The sequence below is a fragment of the Saccopteryx bilineata genome, chromosome 1, assembly GCF_036850765.1.
Source record: "Saccopteryx bilineata isolate mSacBil1 chromosome 1, mSacBil1_pri_phased_curated, whole genome shotgun sequence".
Lineage (NCBI taxonomy): Eukaryota > Metazoa > Chordata > Mammalia > Chiroptera > Emballonuridae > Saccopteryx > Saccopteryx bilineata.
This window is the reverse complement of record NC_089490.1, coordinates 159871834-159889415: the sequence shown is the minus strand read 5'-3', so window position 1 is coordinate 159889415 and position 17582 is coordinate 159871834. Positions and strand designations below refer to the sequence as shown.

Here is a 17582-nt window from a genome sequence, read left to right as displayed (position 1 = left end):
GCCAAATAAAACTCCACTGTATGGATATATTACATTTTGGTTATCCAGTCATCTGTTGATGAATATTTCAGTTGTTTACATATTTGCTTTTGTTTTTTTGACAACATATTTTGTGTGTGGCAAAAATATATGTGACATACAGATAAAACTTATCATTTTAAGTACAGTATACAGTTGGAGTGGCATAAGTACCTTCACACTGCTGTACAACTATCCCCACTCACCCAGCTCTAGAACTTGTCTTCCTCCCAACTGAAACTCTGTTCCCATTAAATACTCATTCCCCACTCCTGTCTTCCTCCAGCCCCTGGCAAGCATTCTCCTTTCTGTCTCTGAGTCTGACTCCTCTACATGTCTCATGTAAGTAAAATCATATAATATTTCTCTTTTTGTATTATTTATACTTATTGGTTATTATAAATAATGCTAGTATGAACACTCATGTACTGTTTTTTGTATGGACATATGTTTTCAATTCTCTTGGGTCTCCTTTGTTTTATCTGGTCCTTAAGAACATAGTTGCCTCTTTCTTTGCTACATGAGCTGAAGTGAGCCAAGGCCCATACTACCTTTCCCCAGAGAGAGGAATTGTTATACTTGCCCTTCCCTTTTCAATCTAGGTCTGTTTCATTCCTATTCAGATGAAATAAAATAATTAGGGATATTAATAAAAGACAGCTTTTAGAACAAAGAATGCCCAAACAAATGAGAAGAGTCAGGGTGATAAAAGGTTAGAATGCACAGCCAAAGAAAATCTGCCAGTTCCATAACCAGGGGCTAAACCTCAAATATACAAATTTCCAATGATTGTTAAGAGACATAAAAGGCTTCTCAATAATTTCTCACCACTTGGAAATCTGTTGACAAATGGAAAATGTCAAAGGTACCCCTCCACCAAGAGCCACAGAAAATAGCTGATATTGTCAGCTATCTTAATAAGCTCCAAACTCATTAAAGCAAGACCTCTTATCTAAATCATTCTTGTCATCTGAAGGTGACTGGCATTCTCTTGCTAACATCCCAGGACACTGTCACAGTTCCCAGTCCTTCAGCATGCTCTACAATGCATCATGCTTTATGAGAAATACTCTGCCTCCCCCTCCCTTACTATCACCATCAACAATGACAACTGTGAATTGTGATGGCAAGACCATTTCTGAAATCATCACATGGCTGGCTATTTATTATCAAGGTACAAAGAAAACACACTTCCAGTTCAGTGGAATTTTTATCACAGCTAACAACAGACTCTTGCCTCAATAACACTGTAAGAGTAAGTCAAAGGAAATATGAGAGTTGGGTGGGGGAGATAACAGATACAACAGATGTTCTAATTTCTCAGAAATATGCCAAATAATTGTTTACTGATGGACTTGAGACAAATACAGCAATAACACTGCTGCTCCTTTCATCTGAGCATCTGCTCTTATCCACTTGAACCAGAGGAAGCCTCAGAGTGAGTCAGGTCAGGTTGAGTGTAAAAACCTTCACAAAGAAGAATCCCCTCCTGGATCCACATGTAATCTGAATGAGATCTTCAAGGAAATCTCCTCCAGCGCTTCTCAAACTCTCTGTGCAGAAGTCATTTTCCCTCAATCCACTGTGGATGAACACTTTTGTAAAATACATGAGCTGAAGTGAGCCAAGGCCCATACTACCTTTCCCCAGAGGGAGGAATTGTTATACCTGCCCTTCCCTTTTCAGCCTAGGTCTGTTTCATTCCTATTCAGCTGAAATAAAATAATTGGGGATTAACACTTTTGTAAAGTACATGAGCTGAAGTGAGCCAAGGCCCATACTTGGTTCACTTGTATGGTTTCTTAAATATGATACTAAAAGCATGAGCAACCAAAGAAAACAAATAAATTGGACTTCATCAAAGTGAAACTTTAGTGCCATCAAGAAAGTAAAAGAGGGCCCTGGCCGGTTGGCTCAGCAGTAGAGAGTCCGCCTGGCGTGCGGGGGACCCGGGTTCGATTCCCGGCCAGGGCACACGGGAGAAGCGCCCATTTGCTTCTCCACCCCTCCCCCTCTCCTTCCTCTCTGTCTCTCTCTTCCCCTCCTGCAGCCAAGGCTCCATTGGAGCAAAGATGGCCGGGGCGCTGGGGATGGCTCCTTGGCCTCTACCCCAGGCGCTAGAGTGGCTCTGGTCGCGGCAGAGCGACGCCCCGGAGGGTCAGAGCATCGCCCCCTGGTGAGCAGAGCGTCACCCCTGGTGGGCGTGCCGGGTGGATCCAGGTCGGGCGCATGCGGGAGTCTGTCTGACTGTCTCTCCCCATTTCCAGCTTCATAAAAAAAAAAAAAAAAAAAAGAAGAAAAAAAAAAGAGAAAGTAAAAGATAACTCTCAAAAAATATTTATAAATCTCACCTTGGATAAGGAACTTATATCTAGAATATATAAAGAGCTCTTACAACTCAATAATAAAAAGACAAGCCAAATAACAATAGGCAAAAAGGAGCTGAATAGATATTTCTCCAAAGAAGATATACAAATGGTCACTAAGCACATTAAAAACTGCTCAACATCATTATTTACTAGGGAATGCAAATCTAAACTATACTGAAATACACTTCACACTATAAATAAAAAATAGAAAACAGGTGTTGATAAGAATGTAAAGAACCCTTATATGCTACTCATGGCAATATAAAATGGTGCAGCTACTTTAGAAAACAGTCTAGCAGTTCCTCAGAATGTTAAACAAAGAGTTACCATGAGATCCAGCAATTCTACTCCTAAGTATATGTCCAAGAGAAAGAAAGTGCTCACACAAAAGTTTGGACATGAATGTCACAGCAGCTTTACAATAGCCAAGAAGTAGAAATGACCCAAATGTCTGTGGGTGGAGTGCAGAGTGCATTCCTAGCAGCTGCAGCTGATGCAATGCTGTGAGAATATTCCAGCTCCCAGAAGCCTCCTGGGCATACTACCCAGGAAGGAAGCTCACCCACTATAAGGAAGTGACTTAGCACCAACCACACAGCTCCCTGATCTTTTCAGCCATTGGCTATGAAGGACATGCTCTAACACCCTATAGGCTGAACCCATGTATATAAGCTAGTTTACTTCCTGAATAAAGTGGATCTGCGTCACTGAACCTGGTCCCCAGAGTTGGGTCTTTGCGTCTCCATTGTCCTCACCCTCGGCTGAAGTCCTCACCTCCGTTGTCCAAGTCCCCAGCAAGACTTGTTCACAACTTAAGCCCAACATCAGGCAGGGACCTAACCGGCATCCAAGGGACGGGTGAGTGGGTGAGTGACCCTCTGCAATGGGAAACCTTCTCCCCCACTCTCGAGCCCCGCAGGCTCGAGCCCTGCATGCCCTATTGCAGAGTAGGCAAGTTGAAGTTTGTGAATAGGATCTCTGTACTTACTGGGAGATCCTCTCTGGTCTCAATCCCTGGATTGAGGACGCGCTGCACTGGGACCCTGATTAGGCCCGAGCTCTCCAACGTGTTAGGCCGAGGTACATGAGGGACGGGCCTTCCCTCTCAGCCTCACTCCTGCCTTATTGGCAATACACGCCTGCTTGACCGGTGCTCCTGCTGGGGACCCTCCGCCGGTCCCTAAGGTCCTACAGGCTACTCCTCTTTCAGAGGAGCCCCTACCTCCCTATTTCCCCTATGCTTGCAATCCCTCAACAACGCTCTTTACATGAATTACAAGAGCTATGTGGCCAAATAAACTGGATACATGGATACCTATCTATTTCTACAGCCAAATTAGACCCCCTATTCTCCCTCCTTGAGGGCGACATAGAGCCTACCAGTGTCCGCTAACTACAGCAGCAAAACAGGTTATAGCAAATATCAACACTGCTATTGGCTGTATCGACAGCTAGATTAGAACCTGATCAGCCAATCTGAGCTATTGTCCTAGCCACAAAAGTCACTCCTACTGGTGTCCTGTTTCAAAACAAACCCCTTTAGTCACCCCCAGCAAGACTGCAATCTGCATTCTTGGCTGGAAGCTGCAGCGAGCTTGTGTCACCTTGTATGACCAAGAGCCTGATGTACTTATTCTGTCAATTCTTCTCGACCATATTCAATTTCTCTTAGCCAATGATTTAGAAATGCAGACACTGTTAACTAACTATACTGGCCCCTACAGAGCAAGCCAGACAACTTCATGCCTGGTTTCATATGTCTGCCCATTCTCTCAAATCTCTCTTTCCCCATCTCACTCACGCAACCTGCAAACACCTTGTTCGCATATGTAAACAGTGCGGGCCCTTACTACCCTTAGGCCCCCTACAACCACAGGGTGTCAACCCTCGAGGTTCACAGCCTAATGCTGTGTGACAAATAGACGTCACTCATGTCCCCCAATTTGGCAAACTCTGCTACGTACATGTAGCAGTAGATACCTTCTCCAGAGCCATCTCAGCCACGGCCCTAGCAGGAGAAAAAAACTACACATGCAATTCATGTACTTCGACAGGCCATGCATTGCCTTGGTGTACCTTGGGAAATTAAAACTGACAATGGGCCCTGTTATACCAGCAGGCAATTTAAAGCTTTTTGTTCCCAATGGCAAATCAAACACCGCCTTGGCATTCCTTATAATCCCCAAGGACAAGCCGTTGTAGAACAGCGACACAAAGACATTAAGCTTCAAATTCAAAAAGAAAGGGGGGATATGCCCCGGGCCTCACCCAGAGAAGTGCTCCTCAGTGCTGTATTCACTCCCAATTATTTAACTTTTGATTCTGAAGGAGTAACTCCCGCTTATAAACATTGGGGAGGCCTTCATAGCCAACCGATCCCATTGCCGTTAGTACGCTGGAAGGATCCAGCCACAGCTCAGCGGCAGGGACTGCACCCCCTTCTAATACAAGGGAGAGGTTATGCCTGTGTTTTTCCAGAAAATAGCCCACATCCAATTTGGATACCAGGAAGGAACGTACGGCCACTCCCGGTGTCCCAAGATGACCCCACCAACGACACCTCCAACACCTGCGAACCCTCCAGTTTCAGAAGTTGAGAGACCGAATGCAACCATATGCAGTACGCAGCTCACGGCAAGCCATCCATTCCGTGTTTGGACGATGGGACCTTTGTAGAAAGGGGGCGTGCATGGACCTACGTCCATTTTTTACAATCAAAATGGAACTGTGTTTAACAGCACCTAGAAGGTCTCTGTAACACAATGGGAAGGAAATGACATCCCGATCCCTAGGAGGAATCCCCTGTTTAAGACCTCTGTTCTATATCCTAACTAGTCAAACATTACAGAAGCTTGCCTCATTGTTTAATCCAGCTAATCTATTAGCATATAGTATAATAGGTATTATAGTTCTACTAGTGTTCCGTTGCATAATGCGTAGCATTCAGAAGCTACAACAGCAAGCTGTCATTCATCAAGTCCAATTGGCCTTAATTAAAAGAGAAGAGGGAGATGTGGGTGGAGCGCAGAGCGCATTCCTAGCAGCTGAGGCTGTTGCAATGCTGTGGGAATACTCCAGCTCCCAGAAGCCTCCTGGGCATACCTAGGAAGGGAGCTCGCCCACTATAAGGAAGTGACTTAGCACCAACCAGGCAGCTCCCTGATCTTTTCAGCCATTGGCTATGAAGGACATGCTCTAACACCCTATAGGCTGAACCCATGTATATAAGCTAGCTTACTTCCTGGATAAAGTGGATCTGCGTCACTGAACCTGGTCCCCGGAGTCGGGTCTTTGCGTCTCCGTCATTCTCACCCCCGTCAGGACTTGTCTACAAATGTCCATTGATGGATAAATGGTTAAACTGTATATATCCATAAAAAATAAGTACTGACACTACTACATGTGGAATGAACCTTGAAAACACTATGGTAAGTGAAAGAAACCAGTTATAACAGGGCACATATGTTATGGTACCATTTACATGAAATGTCCACACTAGATTAATGGTTGCCTACGGCTTAGAAGGGTTGGAGGGAAGAGCTAATGGGTACAGGGTTTCTTCTGGTGGTAATAAAGATTTCTAAAATAGATTGTGGTAATGGTGGCACAGTTTTTTAAATGTACCAAAAACCATTGAATGATATATTTATATGTGAATTATACAATGTATGAATTATATGGAACGTTACCCAAAAGTGAAATGAAAGATAAATGATCAAACTCTTGGATGTCATGATAACTGTCAAATTGCTTTAAAGTTTTTAAATGATTACCCTCAATTTTAGAACTTAACTCACTGTGGACAGGCAATCAACTGTCCATAGACCAGCATACCAGTCCACAACAGACACTAAGTAGCCCTGACCTACTTTACTCTCTGTAATGTTTCTTCAAGTGGTTTATTTAAGCTCAAATGAGAACTACTAAATTTTAAATTTTTTTATTTTATTTTATTTATTCATTTTAGAGAGGAGAGAGAGGGGGGGGAGAGAGAGAGAGAGAGAGAGAGAGAGAGAGAGAGAGAAGAGAGAGACAGGGGAAAGGAGCTGGAAGCATCAACTCCCATATGTGCCCTGACCAGGCAAGCCCAGGGTTTCGAACTGGCGACCTCAGCATTTCCAGGTCGACGTTTTATCCACTGCACCACCACAGGCCAGGCAAGAACTACTAAATTTTATAAAATAGGTATAGTGCAGTGGCTGACTAGAAGCTCTGGGTCTGACCAGCCCGTTAGACCCAGCCCGTTAGAATCCCAGCTCTGCCACTCACTTCCTGGCTGCACAGTTTTGTTCTCTTGGATCTCAATTCAGTCTGAGGTACGACAGAAATGACTACCACTTGCATCACCAAGTTTTAGACGAGTGAGATACACCAAAGTGCTCGGCTAGTCCCTGGCACACAGTACAGGTCAGCAAATGTCATTCATCATAACCACTTCTTCCTCCCCCTTTTCCTCCTGGATCTCTGAACCCCACTCCATCATTCCTCCAACCCCCAGGCCCAGGGTGCTGGCACTGTTCCATTACCCCAATACACAGTAACCTGTTGTTTCTGCCTGCCTGGGAGTTAACCTCCTTCCTCTAAACACAGAACCCTCACATTTCCTTCAGGGACCACCCTTGGCCTCCATTCTCAATCCACATGGTTTTCGGTTAGAGAGTGATCTACTCCAGGGGCAGGCAGGTCACCCTGGCCTGGCCAGTCATGGAAGTCCATCTCCCTGGCATCAGAGGAAGCGCTTATGCGACAGCAAAGGCAACACAGAGGAAAAGAGAACCTAGAGCTGAAGAGAAAGGGAGTTCTCTGACATCACCTAAGGCCCTGCATCCAGCCTGTCTGCCCTTACTACCTCCAAGGATTTCTCAGCCAGTCACATCAGCCGAGAAATTCACTTGGCTGCGTGATTTGGGTTTGACTTGGTCTTCCCAAATCAAAGTGTTTTTTGATTGAAAGTCAGCTCCTCACCGAAACCCAAACATGATTTCGTCATGGCGGAGGTGAGCATCATCATCAATAGACAGGATGGCCTCTGTCTCAATTTCATTCCAGGGCAAGAATCGGTTATTCAAACTGTTCTTCTCAGTACGGATGACCTGTTAAAAAAAAAAAGGAAAAACATCAACGGTCATTGCTGCATGACAGAACACAAACCAAAACTGCTTTTTAAAGGCGACTGTGGCTAAATTTACAGAAAAATTTTGCCTGGTTACCTCCCACATGTAAAATCTAGCACATGACTTTCAGGAATACATAGTGTCTTACCATTCAGCAAGTGAGTGAGGGTTTCACAGGTTAAGCCCTATTCATTTGCTAACTAATTTTCCCATGAAACAAGCTAAAGCTGAACACTGTCTTATAAGTGCAATAAACAATGCAGAGCGATTTCAAACGACTTTCCCACGAGAACACAGGTGGCAGAGCAGAGCTGAGACTGTGCTTCCCTGCTCCGGAATCCCCCAGTTCACTCAGAAACTTTAAAACCAAACTCAGAAATCTCGAGTCTATATTATTTCTAACCAATTTTCTAGCCTCTTTTTGGTATTAAAAAATAAGTAAATAAAAAGAATTGCCTCTTCTATTGAAGTTAATTACTTTGCACTTTCTATCTGCAGCACTGACTACATACACAAAAGCTTTTCCTTTTAAGATGTACCTAAATTCAGTAAAGCTGTTTCTGTGTCCACAGCAACTCTCAAGTCAAAGAATCTCTATCCAAAGTGACCCATATGTACAAAGCAGTATTTTCTTCATAAAACAAAGATTAGTGCCCAAACAGAACTACATTATAACTTTTAAAAATTATATTTAAGCCATATTTCAGATAAGCACAATTTATTAATGTAGGTAGCAGATCTGTTACTCACTTTGCCCTCAATACTCAAATAAACAAGGATGACCCTTCTCAGTACTTTGATAGCTCATTTTATTTTTATGATATCTATATCTAATTAATCCAACTAATGAGACACCATCATATTATGCACAAAAACCAGAAACAAAGAGAACATCTTGAGGAATGACCTTTTTACAATAGAAAGCCAGGATGGGTCAACTTACTTTCGCCAGAATGTTCTACTTGTACTAAGGATAACCTCTACCTAGCATGATGAACATAATTCTATTTGGGGTCTAAAAGTTCGTGAATGACTTCAAAAGTATACACTTCTATGACCTGACAAATATTGTTTCTTCAGCTTAAATATTCCTTCTCCTATTTTTCTACCAAAAATTATTCTCTCCCTGGAGACCAAGCTCATGGCTTCCTGCCACCTCCTACATACCCCTTGTCAAAATTAATCACTTCTATGTTATTAAAAGAGTCCTCATACTTCAATTAATTCAATTAATTCATTCTAGCACACTCAGAATCCAATTAGTTAAGAGGCAGAAGGACCTCAGAGAGCATCTGGTCCACCTCTCACCTTATACATGGACAACCAACCAGCAAATGGCAGAGCTAAACTCTAATTTCTACCTTCAAACTCCACATCAGTCTTCTGCTAATCTTATACTATATTTATAAATCTCATTAAACAAAATGCATTATTAATTTGTGTAGCACCAAGAAAGAAAAACTCTGCTAAATAAGAAAGCTCATAAAATAGTTATCACTTACAAAGTTGACTTTATTAAAGAGCGTTTCAAGACTTTGCCTCAGCCCCAGAGGAATTCCACCCAAGGCAAGACAAGGAAGGATCTATAATATATTTGCTACTACATACAACAGATGTCAGAGCTAAGTAACAGCCACTGAAATCCATCTTGCCCTGCAGCCCGTCTGACCAGTGTAGGAATCCCTAAGCCTGTAGCCAAGGTCCCCCAGGCTCAGATACAGCAAGGGAGAACAAAGGCTCTGAGGCCTGGATCAGGGGAAGGAGGAGGGGAGGCAGCCAGGCACACACCACAGTGGCTGCTGGGCTCCATTCTCCGGGCAGTGCGAAGGTGGCCAGAGTAGCAGAAGCCAAACACCAAACATGGCAATGGTAAAACGCCATCCATCTTCAGATGCACCGATTTCAGAATGTTAAAATGTAAATAATGACCACCTTGGAATCAGTGGACTACGGTAGTTGTTCACTCAGATGCCCCCAACAAGCTACCCTCGGATCATCATTTTACTTTACTAGCGTGCCTAGCATTCACTTAATACAGAACTGCCACTCTGCAGGTCCAGGGGAACAACACTCCCCCTCAACTCTAGCAGTGAATACATACAGCTTAAAATCCAGTAGTGAAAACAAACATAGTTTAAAATAAAGAAAAAAATAACTGAAAAAGACAATTTTTGACTATTCTACGGTAGATTACCAATTTTGTGGGTTAATCACCAGGGGGATTAGCTCCAGCAAAATCAGTAACCCAGGAACACAGCACCAAGCTTCAGTACTCAGAGTGATTGAAAGATCAGCAGGCATAACCTGGGACTGTGTTAAAATGAAGAGCTGCAGGCCCACCCCCAACACTACCCCATCAGAAGCTAGTTTATGAGATCCCCTGGTGATTCTCATGCACATTAAACTTTGAGAGGCGCTGAGATGGAGGGTTTTTAAAGCCTGACTTTGGAGTCAGTCAGAAAAGCTTGAGTTCACCACCACTTACTAGATGTGTGAACGCCAAGGTAAGCAAGCTCTTGCTAAATCAACACAGCACCATGCTGTATGCAAAAACTGAAGCTGTTTGCCAGCCAAACCTGGCAATTCTATAAACGACCTAATTCTTAACCTAAAAACAATAAACAACGAAAACCTAAAATGGTGATGTGATACCCAGAATGTATCCAAAACTTTTTGTCCAATTTACAACATAAATCAAATCAAGAGGACTGCTTGTCCTTTGGAAGACTTAGACCAAAAGGTCTAATACTAAGTGGGTTTTGGCCTAGATTTGAGCAAGCTTATTAAAGTCCATTAAGAACAGCTACTGTGGGTTCCAGGAATACAGTGTGCGTACTCCCTTGGCTTGTCCTGACACGACTCCTCTGGGCTGGATGACAGGGAGATTTTCAAGATTAGGGAAGTAAAGTAGCAGCCTTCAGAACAAAAAGAAAGCTTTAAGGATTCACAGAAACACAACGTCAAGCACTGGGCAGCTTGCTTGTGGTTAACTCACAAGTAACTGTGGTCAGGGAAGTCTGCTCTAAGAATTCAGAGCAGCGGTTCTCAACTACGAGTGATTTTGCCTCCCCAGGAGACGTAACAGTATCTGTGGACATTTTTGGTTATCAAAACTGCTGCAAAGGGGAAGTGAACTACTTATATTTAGTGAGTCGAGGCCAGGGACGCTGCTAAATCCTATAAGCACTGGACAGCCCCCACCACAAAGAATTACCCAGCCCAAAGTGTCACTGGTGCTACTACTGAGACACCCTAATTTATAGTCAACCACCAGGAGACAGTAAAGCAAACTTCCAAGAACAAATGTGGCTCATTATATAAGGACAGTCACCGTTTCCCCCAAACTGAAAACAGATGTCTAGTCTTACAAACTCTGCAAATACGAACTAAAATTAAGGGGAGGGGGCTTCTTCTAACAGTTTTACTTCAAAATTATAGTGCTTAAAGGCTAGAAAAGAATCAGCAAACCACCATTATCCATTCTGGCACAAAAATCAGGACAAAGGACTCAAATATTTGTAATGCAGACATGCAAATCAGCATTGGTGCCTAAGTGTTTGAGAATTTGCAGATCAGCACTGCATCAACCAGAGTAGTATGTCATGTTTAGGAAATATTCTCATGTTTGTTGATGTTCTTTTGTGTCTAATTAAACCAATACAGTACGACGACTCCTCCCTTAACAATGGCTATTTCTCCATGCCTTATGATTACGCCTTAGTAACCTGTGAACATGAAGACTTACCTTCAAGTTATTGATATAACTACTGGTGTAACACTGACCAGAACATATAGAGCACAGTGCCTGGCATACACTCACACTCAACAAATGTTTAAGTAAGTGGATGGATGGATGAATGGACGGACAAACAGACCGATGAACGAAAAGGAAGCAGTATCTAATTTAGCCCTACTCACTCTATTTTCAGAATATGAAATAAAGACTTGAAAAGTTTACATATAAAAACTATAAACATTCAATATACTAACACATCTTAAAATTTAATCTAGTTTTCCACTGCAAAAAAAAATAATCCATCAACCTACAATAATTAAGTCAGGGATGATGCTCACTAACATTCATTTTCCTTGTTTCACACACAATGCTTCCTGATAATGCATCACTAGTTCTTCTGTTTAACCATCATTCATAAAAGCCTGGACTTTCTCATGGTGCCTCTCTTCCATTCTCATCACAATGGACCAGTACCACAATCATGCCCAAGAACCCTGCCATATGCAACTATGTATAAGTGTATCTATGATCAAAAAATAGTAACTTCAGTTAATATTCAACTTGGTTCCTGAGGAATTCTGGAGTTTATGAATAATAAATGAACCACAACTCTAGTATGTTAACAAGGCATTTGGCTTCTGAATCCAAGCAGAATCAGCAAATCCACATTAATTAGCAAAGTATCAATTCACATCATAAATTAATTATCATGATAAATCTGATTCCCAGTTGGTTAGCAAATATCTCTTAATATCTACAGAATGGAAATGTAAGTACTTACTGCTATTACCAAGGAACAAAGGAACATTTCAACAATTTAGAAAGTGATAGTTGTTCAAATGAAGGAGAATAATGAATCTGGATTCCAAAGGAGGAACTACCTAAATAAAGAATCTTTTATGAAAGCAGCTCATGATTAGTCATAGCAGGTGTAAGAAAAACAGAACATGAGAGAAAACAGAACATGAGAGATTAAGTGAATTAAGCCTAGTCATAAAGCAGACGGAATACAGAGAACACAGTGTAGAATACACCTCAGAAGTAATAAAATTAGAAAATGTGGAAAATACAAACCATACAAACACATACTTGCCAAACATAAAGCAATTTAAATACACTTATAACATCCTTTTTCTCTTTAAGGTCAACTTTACCCAGCCAAAACCAACAGCCTCCAGTCTTCAACAGCGCGCGCACACACACACACACACACACACACACACACACACAATGGTAATGAGTCCACCTCTCCAAACGAACCTTATGTCAAGCCAGCACACAGGCAATAAAGGTGAACGCCTACTAGCTCTTATCTTCCATCTTACCCTTCCCTCTGACTTAAAGAAGTAACCTGCCAAGGAGCTGGAGAATCAAGAAAATGAGGTGTAGGCAGGAGCACATCATCATATGTACCTACTGTGAGGTATGTGAAACAGAACTTGAGGTGATCCACAGAGAGAAGACAACTGAAAAGTGAGCATTAAAACTTCTTAATTTTTCCAGGGACTCATTCATTCAATGAAGTGGTCGGGACAAAAAGGAAATGCAAAGGCAGAAGGAAAAGAAATAAGAAGGTAACACAGGCCTGACCTGTGGTGGCGCAGTGGGATAAAGCGTCGACCTGGAAATGCTGAGGTTGCCGGTTCGAAACCCTGGCTTGCCTGGTCAAGGCACATAGGGGAGTTGATGCTTCCAGCTCCTCCCCCTTCTCTCTCTCTGTCTCTCCCTCTCCTCTCTAAAATGAATAAATTTTAAAAAAAAGAAGGTAACACAGTGAACTGGTATTCCATTTATAACTTAGTTTAAATTTGGATCTAGCCCTTGACTGGCAGCTAGATGGTTAGAGCATCACCCCAATACACCACAATTGTGGGTTCAGTCCCTGGTCAGGGTATGTACAAGAATCAACCAATGAATGCATAAATAAGTGGAACAACAAATTGATGTTTCTCTCTCTCTCTCTCTCTCTCCCCCTCCCCCTTTCCTCCCTCTCTGAAATGAATCAATAATTTTTTTTTAATAAACAATTCTAGGTCTAATGCAGTAAAACAAAGTATGTTTTAGGTTATAAGATAAGTCTGCTTAACCTATATGAGCAAAAGTTGCCAATGATCGCTATGAAACTGTAGGTAAAATAACACAGGTTAGAAGTTTACAATCAAATGAGAGAATTCATATAAAGAGCATGACACTGTGCCTACCCAACATGTAGAAAATGCTCAAAAATTGTGGTTATAACATGAGATTAGTACAACCTCTTCCTAATTTGTAAACATTTATGTGTGTCAGTATGTGTATATTTGTATACATATGTATACATATATAAAAACACACACCACATACACACACACGCACACACTCTGTGCCTTCCCAAAAAATTTAGATTTAGTAAAAAAAGAAAAATATCCACTGAACTATGGTCAGAAGTCCTAACACCTAAGTTCTAATTTAGGTATTAAGTGATCTACAGCAATAAAATTCTGACTCAGATTCCTAACTTTGAATTAGTAAAAAGAATACATAAAAACTAGGAGAGGGAAACATTACCTGAAGAACTGATTTGTTGCAATTATAAATTTATGCAATGTGACTTCAGCAATTCCTTCATACATCTAGAATTTCTGCTATTTCTAGTAACTTTCCTTTTTTAAAAAGTTAAGTCTTTTACTTAACTTGTTTTTTTTGTTTGTTTGGGGGGTTTTTTGGTATTTTTCTGAAGTTGGAAACGGGGAGGCAGTCAGACTCCCGCATCGCTCGACCGGGATCCACCTGGCGATGCTCTGCCCATCTGGGCGTCGCTCTGTTGCAACCAGAGCCATTCTAGCACCTGAGGCAGAGGCCACAGAGCCATACCCAGCACCCAGGCAAACTTTGCTCCAATGGAGCCTTGCCTGCGGGAGGGGAAGAGAGAGACAGAGAGGAAAAAGAGGGGGAGGGGTGGAGAAGCAGATGGGCGCTTCTCCTGTGTGCCCTGGCCGGGAATCAAACCCGGGACTCCTGCACGCCAGGCTGACGCTCTACCACTGAGACAATGGGCCAGGGCCAACTTGGTTTTTTTAAACTGTTTTATTTTTCAATTGATTTGAGAGAGAGAGAGAGGAAGAGAAGAAGGCAGAGATAGAGAAAGAGAGGAAGAAGGGGAAGGGGAGAGGAGGAAAGGGTGGGAGAGAGGGAAGAGGAATGGGTGGGAGACAGGAAGGAAGGGAAAGGTGGAGGTAGAAGGAGGGAGGAAGAGGAAGAGAGAGGAGGAGGGAGAAGGAGGGAGGAAGAAGAGGAAAGAGGAGGGAGGGAGGGAAGGAGGGAGGGAGGGAGGGAGGAAGAGGAAGAGAGAGAGGGCAGGAGAGGAAGGGAAGGATGGTGGGTATCCATTTGTTGTTCCACTTACTTGTGAACCCAGTGGTTGCCTCCTGTATGTGCCCTGATGCGGGATCAAACCCACAACACCTTGGTGTATTGGGACAACGCTCTTAACCAACTGCATCCCCAGCCAGGGCCTTCTACTAGCTTTCTTTTATATGCAGCCCATTCTCAAACAGAAAAAGGGCCACAGCATTAGCCACCAAGTTATTAAATAATATATTGCCACAAAAAAAGCCCCACCCAGATACATCAATTTTAATGAGGTCTACCAGACTTTGCACAATCGTGGAACCTAAGAAACTGGACAAGGCTTTTCCTCTTAACTTTGGTGAGAAATCAGTTTTAGGAAATTATCATCTGATCCATTCAAGTAATATTTCTAAAAGCAGAGTGGGTACAGATAAAAACAAAGCGTATCAACTTTCTAAGGAATAACCAGAGCTCTCTGCTTTGGCCTGAGGTCTCGCCAGAAGTAAAGCCTTTAACAGCCAGGTTGGCAGAGACCCAAGTCTGAATATTAATTCACCAAGTTTACTACAGTTTCTCTCTCAGTCTTCCGTTTCTCTTAGTAGACTACTAGGGAAACAGTATTAAAATCACTACCCTGGAGTGACATTAAGTTCCCCAAACTCTCCTTTTAAAATTCTAATATTAAGGGCTGAAAGGGAAAGAAAAGGGTGAGTGAAAATAATCTTGTATCTCTATAGCTTGCATTTGGGAAAAAATGGTGCACGGAGGCCTTACCACTTCCACAGAGACCTTGGAGTCTACTAGAAGGTGTGATCTGTTTATCTCTGAACTCACCTCTCCACCACTACTGCCCTGGTCCAAGCCACCAACACCTCTCACCTAGGCTACTGCAATAGCCTTTGAACTGTTTCTGCTCTTCTCCCCAGAGCCCCACACATATCACATTACTCCCTACTCAAAAGCACCCTAACACACATGAAATAAAATCTAGACTCCTTACAGCGGCCTATATGGTCCTACATGTGCTGGCCTCTGCTTTCTCCAACCTACTTTCAAACTCTCCCCTCTATCGCTCTATCCTAGACACACAAGCTTCTTGCACTTGCCATTGTCTGTACATCTCCAGAATCTACACGGCCTCTTCTCTTACTTCATTCAAGCTCCTGCTCAAACGTCACCTCTTCAAAGAGGCTCTCCAGGCACACTGCGTAAATCAACCGTACCCTTAAGAATCAAGGGATTGCCTGTCACAAAAATTAAAAATGAGTATATAGTGTAAAGACAAGCAATGTTCACTACACTGTTACCTGAAAGATGTCCCTTTCATAACATCCCATGTGTTAAAACTTCAAGGAGACAGATTTTGATGATCTCATTTCCACAGAAGGCTCCGACAAGGCCACCTGATTTATTGCTATTTACTGGAATATCAAACAGAATGTGGAAGATGTGGTAACTGGTCAGAATAAAGTAATAACTTGAACCAAAATTCTGGATGGGACTATGACTCAACAAGAGACACATGGAGGTTTCTGCTTCCAGGAATGCTGAATAAACTCCTACCATACCCAATCCTCCCACAGAAGGTAACTATATACTCTGGGGGAAAAATACCCCAAAACAATTATCTAAAGGTACTAACAGTGAACAGAGGTGGCAAATTATACTGTGGAGCTGAAATATAGGAAGAAATTAGCAACATGGCAAGATTCACTATTGCTTTTACTCTGAGAGTAGGCCAGAGCTATCACCATGCCAAACAACTTAAACTCACATGATACCCAAGTCTTCCTAACTGAAGAATAAGAGGAAAGAGTTTGGGGTAACCACAGGCCCTAGAAGAAAGTAGATTCCAGAAAGGAGCAAGCCAGGCAGGAGGAGCTCCAATTGTGTATAAACTACCCAGTCTCTGGGCCACACCTAAAAAATGCATGCTTGGGGCTGTTCATAAGCAGACCAGCTGAAGTCTAAATTAATTACCAACTAAAACTAAAATATCAACACTTTTCAGATAAATCAAACAAAATCCAAAGTCTTCACAACATAACATTCACAATGTGTCTAGTTTAATATAAAGTTGTTCGATGAACCAAGAACCAGAAGAGTGTGACCCAGTACTCAAGAAAAAAAAATCAATTAAGAACAAACCCCCAGGGCCCTGGCCGGTTGGCTCAGTGGTACAGCGTTGGCCTGGTGTGCAGGAGTCCCGGATTCGATTCCCAGCCAGGGCACACAGGAGAAGCGCCCATCTGCTTCTCCACCCCTCCCCTCTCCTTCCTCTCTGTCTCTCTCTCTTCCCCTCCCGCAGCCAAGGCTTCATTAGAGCAAAAGTTGGCCCAGGCGCTGAGGATGGCTCCATGGTCTCGCCGCAGGCGCTAGAATGGCTCTGGTCGCAACAGAGCGATGCCCCAGATGGGCAGAGCATCACCCCCTGGTGGGCGTGCTGGGTGGATCCCGGTCAGGCTCATGCGGGAGTCTGTCTGACTGCCTCCCTGCTTCCAACTTCAGAAAAATACAAATAAATAAATAAATAAGAACAAACCCCCAAATAACTGACATGCTAGAATTAATTGTTAAAGTAGACAAAGATGTTCAAGTAGCTATCAGTAACTATGCTCAATGAAGTACACTCAGAATAGAAAAAAAGACAGGAAATCTCAGCAGAAAAACTACAACTATTTATATTATTTAAAACCATGAAAATTTGGGAACTGAAAATACAGCATCTGAAATTGAAAACTGACTGGACTAGCTTAACTGACTAGATTAACACTGGACACAAAAATCAGTGCCCGTGATGATGGATTAACAGAAAAATTATCAAAACTGAAAACGAGAAAAAAATATTTTAAAGAAACAAACAGGACCCTGGCCGGTTAGCTCAGCGGTAGAGCGTCGGCCTAGCGTGCGGAGGACCCGGGTTCGATTCCCGGCCAGGGCACACAGGAGAAGCGCCCATTTGCTTCTCCACCCCTCCGCTGCGCCTTCCTCTCTGTCTCTCTCTTCCCCTCCCGC

General features: G+C 42.7%; 1 protein-coding gene across 6 annotated transcripts in view; it reads right to left on the bottom strand.

The window, feature by feature from the left end:
- Window positions 1-17582, bottom strand: part of EXTL3 (exostosin like glycosyltransferase 3) — a 165663-nt gene that overhangs the window by 22963 nt on the left and 125118 nt on the right. For all 6 annotated transcript variants that reach the window (XM_066278600.1, XM_066278601.1, XM_066278602.1 and 3 more), the window contains one exon: window positions 7353-7480. In XM_066278600.1, the coding sequence (XP_066134697.1) occupies window positions 7353-7480 (128 nt within the window). The remainder of the gene's footprint in view (window positions 1-7352; window positions 7481-17582) is intronic.